The sequence below is a fragment of the Vicia villosa genome, linkage group LG5 (genome assembly GCF_029867415.1).
Source record: "Vicia villosa cultivar HV-30 ecotype Madison, WI linkage group LG5, Vvil1.0, whole genome shotgun sequence".
NCBI lineage: Eukaryota > Viridiplantae > Streptophyta > Magnoliopsida > Fabales > Fabaceae > Vicia > Vicia villosa.
This window is the reverse complement of record NC_081184.1, coordinates 21,939,320-21,945,598: the sequence shown is the minus strand read 5'-3', so window position 1 is coordinate 21,945,598 and position 6,279 is coordinate 21,939,320. Positions and strand designations below refer to the sequence as shown.

At 29.6% G+C, this 6,279-nt stretch overlaps 1 protein-coding gene across 1 annotated transcript; it reads left to right on the top strand.

The window, feature by feature from the left end:
• Window positions 1-754: 754 nt before the first annotated feature.
• On the top strand, window positions 755-2,201 carry LOC131604348 (putative expansin-B2). Its single transcript, XM_058876793.1, has 4 exons — window positions 755-932; window positions 1,134-1,246; window positions 1,561-1,745; window positions 1,880-2,201. Exons 1-4 carry the CDS (start codon window positions 755-757, stop codon window positions 2,199-2,201), a joined length of 798 nt encoding a protein of 265 aa, XP_058732776.1.
• The last annotated feature ends 4,078 nt before the right edge of the window (window positions 2,202-6,279 follow it).

Below are 6,279 nucleotides of genomic sequence, written 5' to 3'. Positions count from 1 at the left end.
GTTTTTGGTGTATGATTTGAAATTAGTAAATATTTATCTGTGTGTTATTTGAAATAAGTAAATGTTTGTTCTAAATTATTAAGTTAAGTATTTATTATTAAGAATATAAACCATATAAATTGATTTGTCTAGTTGTATATTGTTTAAAAGACTTAGATTCGATTCATTATAAGAAATAATTTTGGATTTTTGGATATTATTAAATCAGAATTGTTTAAAAATGAAATTATAATTAAAAATTAATTTAGTATTTAAAAAATAAAAAATAAAAGCCAACGTGGCAGTCCAGTCACAGTTTAAATATGAAAAAAACCAGTTTAAAAAAATATTAACAGAAAGACTAATATGGTTCGGTTAAATTTTGTAAGGGATTAAATCGAATATTTTTTGTGAAGGAGTAATTTAAGTTGTGTAATTTTTGTGATGGACCATAATGGATCTCCATTATTTTTTTGTAATTTTCAAATGTATAGAAAATCCATATTTAATGAAATGTCTTTTAATGAAATCTAATTAAAAAATTTATGTGATCCCTTTAAAAAAAAAAGCTAAATGTATGTGATTATGCATATTAAAAGAATGAGAAATATGAGAAATGTTTGATATAACATTTATTAAAAAAATCGAAAATTAAAACAAATTACCATATATAAAAATATTTTCTTTAACTACAATTACTATATATGTACATAGTAACAAATGGCATGATAAAAAAATCATCAATCTCTATCTTGATCTTTTAACAAATCACATCATGGACATTTTTCTTGGTTGTCTCTTTTCTCTTATAGTAGTTTATTCTTTTATAGTAAACCCTTGTTACTGCCTTAACCGAAAATTGTTTAATGTTTCACAAATTCAAAATGATAATAATCAATGGCAAGGGGCAATAGCTACATGGTATGGACCTCCCAATGGTGCAGGATCGGATGGTGAGAATTGATGTATTTGATTTTAATTTTTAATTTAATATATAACTTTTAATATATTATTTTTTGTTTATAGTTTATTTTTAGCAAAGTAAGTTGTTCATTTTTTTCTTGATTTATCTTTATGCATACTCTTATAAAATATCATCAATATTTTTATTAGACTAAAATATACGTTTAAATATTTGTCATTTTTGTGTGTAGGTGGTGCTTGTGGATATACTGATAGTGTAGAGAAACCTCCACTTTCTAGAATGATATCAGCTGGAGGTCCATCTCTTTTTCTTAAAGGAGTAGGATGTGGTGCTTGTTATGAGGTTCATGCAACACTCTTGCTTATTTATATAATTATATGTTATAATATTTTTTTTAAAAAGTCAAATAAAAAAATAAATTATTAGATTTTCTTATAAAATAATGTCTAGAATATATTATGTGTGACTATAATTATGCTGCAATAAAAAAATCAGTATCATTTAAGAAATCAATTAACATGATTATATTTGTTATGGAAAAAATTATATATTTTCATACAAAATATTACTTACAATAAATATTAAACTTAATTAAAATAATATATTGCAATTTATTTATTTATTTATTTATTATTGAATGTCCCATTATTTTTTAGGTGAAATGCATAGAAAATAATGCATGCTCAGGAAATGCTGTGACTGTGATGATAACTGATGAATGTCCTGAATGTGTTGAATCAGCCCATTTTGATCTAAGTGGAACTGCATTTGGTTCCATTGCAAGTTCTGGCAATGCCGATAATCTTCGCAATGCTGGAAAAATTAATATTCAATTCCAAAGGTAATATTCTAAAAATAATTAATGCGTGTGACAAGAAATAATTTTTAAATTTTTTATTATTATGTTCGTCAAGATTTCGTAAATCATGAACTATGCAGCTCTGATTTATTTTATATTTTTCAACTTGTTTGTAGGGTTGCATGCTCTTTTGGAAATTCAATAGCCTTTATTATTGATAGTGGAGCAAATCCATACTATTTTGCTACTGAAATAGAATATGAAAATGGAATTGGTGATATTGTACAAGTGGAAATAAACCAATCAAATCAATGGCTTTCAATGCAACGATCATGGGGTGCAAGATGGGCTTTGAACTTAGGTACACAATTGGAAACTCCATTTTCTATTAGACTCACAGAGAGTGGAAATGGAAGTATGAAGAGCATTGTAATTGAGAATGTGATTCCAAGTAATTGGCAACCTGGTCAAGTTTTTCGATCACTTGTTAATTTCTAGTAGAAATAATTACAAAAGTTAAGCTAGAGTATTTTATTTTGCATTATGTTAGGGAGAAATTTTATCATATTAACTTCTAGTTGTCTTGTTCTAAGTTATTCTATTCTCAAGAGCTACTTCACATATCATAGTTATGCATAAATATACATTGTGTTTTTGAAGTTTACATAATAGGGATGTGGAAAAATATGGTAAATTGAACCATATCACTAATCTGAATTGAATTGTATTAAACGGTTAATGAACTGAATCATTTATTTTAAACAATTCTAATTTAATTTAAAACCGGTTTAGAACCCGTTTCTTCTTTAAAAACTACTTTAATTATATGAATTAATTTCTAAATTGATTTTATATTATGAATTATTTTTAGAACGGATTTATTTTTAAAAATTAATTTTAAAAATCTTTTCCTCTCTCTCTGCCCCTTTCTCTCTCTCTCTCATCCTATCTCCTATTATTAATATTTAGTTTCATTGCATTATATTAATATTGCAGTAAATTTTATAAAATTACTTTGAGCTATAAAAGTACTTTTAGCTTTGACAAATTCACAATACTATACCAATCGTTAGTTGGTTCAGTGGTGATTGGCGCTGAACTTGGTAGGGAGAACCACGGTTCGATCCCCCGCAACTGCGATCGGGAGGGGGCTGGAACCACATGATGCCAGAACTGACCCCCGAACCGGACTATACCGGTGGTGATAAACCAAAAAAAAAAAAAAAAAAAAAAAAAAAAAAAAAATTCACAATACTATGATACAATCCTACATTAAGTATATAATATATAATTTGAATGTATAAAAGCATAATACTAATGTACCAAATCTCCTGATTACTCTTAAAAATAAGATTAAATGTCATTACTCATTTCTTTTTAAGAAATTGTCAACTCAATTGCTAAGTTAAATTTGGCAAGATAACACCGTAACAGTATTAATTATATTAATATTTAATTTTTGTGGTTGCACAAATTTTTTAAATTATATATAATAGTGAAAATGGAATATTTTTCAAACTGAAATAGATTCTATAGTACGAATTTATAAAAAAATAAATTCACCCCCTGCAATAGTAGCGAGAGCTTGGAAAAATTGCAAATTAATAAGTTGCAAAACCTAGGATTCGAACTCAGGTCACTAAGGCAACATTGCTGCAAGCTTACTACCAAACCATGCATGTTTATAATTGCTGCAAGCTTACCACCAAACCATGCATGTAACAAATAAACTTGATTGATTAAATTCATACAGCATAATTAATGGTGCTAGAACACAATTTACTGGAGAAATTCTAAGACCTTGACCTAACTTCACATGGACCCAAGAAGGAGTATGGATAAGTCAGCTAAATATTCTATGCAAACTTGGAGAAAGGGTAAGACTAGCTTAAGTATCAGATGAGGAACTGCAAGCTAAGCTCAGTCAATCGGGTTTTAGTCAATCATCAGTTAGAATTCTCTTTTTTAACGGAAGGATGTGTATTCCATTTGACTCAGAGCTGAAATGAATAAATCTAGAATAATGAAAAATTCAATATGAGTTGAAGAAAGTAGAAATAAAAAAAAAAAAAACAAAAACGAGAATTGTTTTTATGAAAAAAATAATTAATAACACAATTGAGAAGGCAACTTAGATACATTAGTTCAGAGTAACCATTTGGCTAGAAGAAATGGATAGAGAAGAAGTTATTGAAAGATTTTCTTTAATAAAGGTTATATATTAAAAAGAAAAAGGTGGAGCACAAAAAAGGAGAGGGACTAGGCCAAAACCCTCTTAAAAAGTAACAAATCTATCATCATGTATGTCTAGTCTATTCTTTACAAAATAAATTCTAATTCCTAATGGAATAGAATCAAAAAAGGTTAGATTTTAAAGATTGTGACCTAAGTTATCGAAAAAATCCACACAAGAATTTCCTTCCCTATAAATATGAGTAATAATAAAAGTCATGTTAGCAATAATATTTACCAAAGAAGCCATCTACCTTTCAGATGCCAAGGAACTAAGGAATCCTTTGAAAAAGTTTGGACCACTAAACTAGAGTCACTCTCAATCCAAAACTTTGACCATACTTTATATCTTGTTATTTCAATCGCTCTAAGAACTGAAGAAAATTTAGCATGCAAGGAATTTTCTGAAAACATTGGCTCAACAAAACCAATAATAAAATTTCCTTTAGAATCTTTAAACAAACTTCCACAACCACTAGAGTTAGAGGTACGGGATCTGCACAGTTGTACTTTAACCAAGGGCCAGGATGGGGATGCCAAATGACCTCCTTAACAAGAGGAGCACGAGGCAGATGAATATCAACACTAAATGCTTTGGTCAATGAAAAATCCAGCATTGAAGAAGAGCTTTTAAGCTTAGTATTATTTCCTGCCAAAATAATTTGGGCTTTGATGTTGGATATAATAGATATGAGATTAGGGGTTTTATTATTATGCTGAGCCTAATTCCACATGTCACAAATCGCATGAATATAATAAACAATGGCATATCTAATAATGAAATTGCCTTGGGGAGAAGAGCTTTTCTTGCAGAAGGACCAAAGGTCCTCTATAGAAAGAATTCTTATAGAGGAATGAAGAACTTTATCAATCCAGTGCCAGATTTGAGTTGCAATAGAAAAAAAAGATGGGAGGAATTTTCAATAGTACACTTACAGATACTGCATTTTGATGTCGTGCAAATGCCTCTAGAAGGAAAAGCCCCTTATTATGAATTTTATCGTGTATCACATGCCATATGAAAAAGGATCCTAAAGGAGAGATATCAGGACTCCAAATGGTTTTGGCCCAATAAACCTTGATGGAGGGATGATCTTTAATAATATAGGCTTGCTTAAGGTATAACAACCCATCATGGAATCAGGCTAGATAGCAAAATCCTCGAGCCTCCCAGAACTATAGAATCGGGGCAGATCCAATTAGAAAAGACAAGTATCATACTAATTTTGAGGGATTATCCATGTCCCATTTTTCCAAATGTCAGTAATCAACAAGTTGAGATTACTAAGAAGCTCCATCAAAGTTTCAACGTTTGTTTTTTTTCAGCAGAGGAGCCTCACACCAAGAGTCCTTCCAAAATCTAACCCTTTAACAATGGAATAATATCTTCCTTTTTGTGAATTAAATTTTAAAGGTGAGTAATAACTGGCCAGGTGGTTGACAATGTCTATGTACCGAGGTGTCATAAAATCTGACAACACCAAAAAAATTTCATTCAAAAACTCCTATCAGTTAACAGAACTTTCATGACAATTTACTTCTCCTAGAAATTGTGCTCAACACCTTTCGTATCCCATATCTCTATGTATAACTCTTGAAATAATAACACCCTTCTTATTAGCTTAGGCTTTGAATTTTTTTAGAAATTAGGTATTTGATTGCAGAGTGATGAGTATGTACCATCAATTTAGTTCTCACCAAATTGGATTTAATTTTATAAAATGCAAAAAACACAAACATAAGCTCATTTTCGGTGATGGTTTGGGCTTTAATAATGAAGTGCAATTCCTTGTTACGTCTTTTCCCCAACACCAATCCTTTGTCATGACAGCAGTAATCTCCAATGCCTCAAATTTATTCATTAAACTTTCATTAAGTAGTGTTATAAATAATTAATTAGCTTATTATTTTTATTAGTTTGTTATTTTATTAGTTTTTTAAGTTTCGATCTTTAGTAAGGTCCACTAGGTCATAATATCTATTTAAAAAGATTAACACTTGTATATTCATAATAATAATATTTAATTATTCAGTTCTAATATGGTATCAGAGCTCTCGTTCTAGAGGGCCTCGCTTATGCATAAAATACCATATATGCCATAATTGTGGTTCTTTTTTGGTCAAAAACCTAGCCACTTTCATTGTGGTACTATTCATGATTGGTGTTGTCGGCACTATTCCTTGTATTGTCTAGCATACTATTCTGTCACTATTCACCGCAGTACTATTTCGTCATTGTTTACCGTGCATTATTCATCGTAACGTTGTTCATCGTGTTAGTATTCACCATGCACTGTGATCAGTCACCATTTTTGCTATAGTTATTATCATTTTAATAGGTGAA

What these genes read in the sequence shown, in the direction of transcription:
- LOC131604348 (XM_058876793.1), top strand. Translation starts at nt 755, where the DNA reads ATGGACATTTTTCTTGGTTGTCTCTTTTCTCTTATAGTAGTTTATTCT. An exon ending in CAATGGTGCAGGATCGGATG is followed by an intron (nt 933 to 1,133) that starts GTGAGAATTGAT and finishes TTTTGTGTGTAG; the next exon opens with GTGGTGCTTGTGGATATACT. An exon ending in ATTAATATTCAATTCCAAAG is followed by an intron (nt 1,746 to 1,879) that starts GTAATATTCTAA and finishes ACTTGTTTGTAG; the next exon opens with GGTTGCATGCTCTTTTGGAA.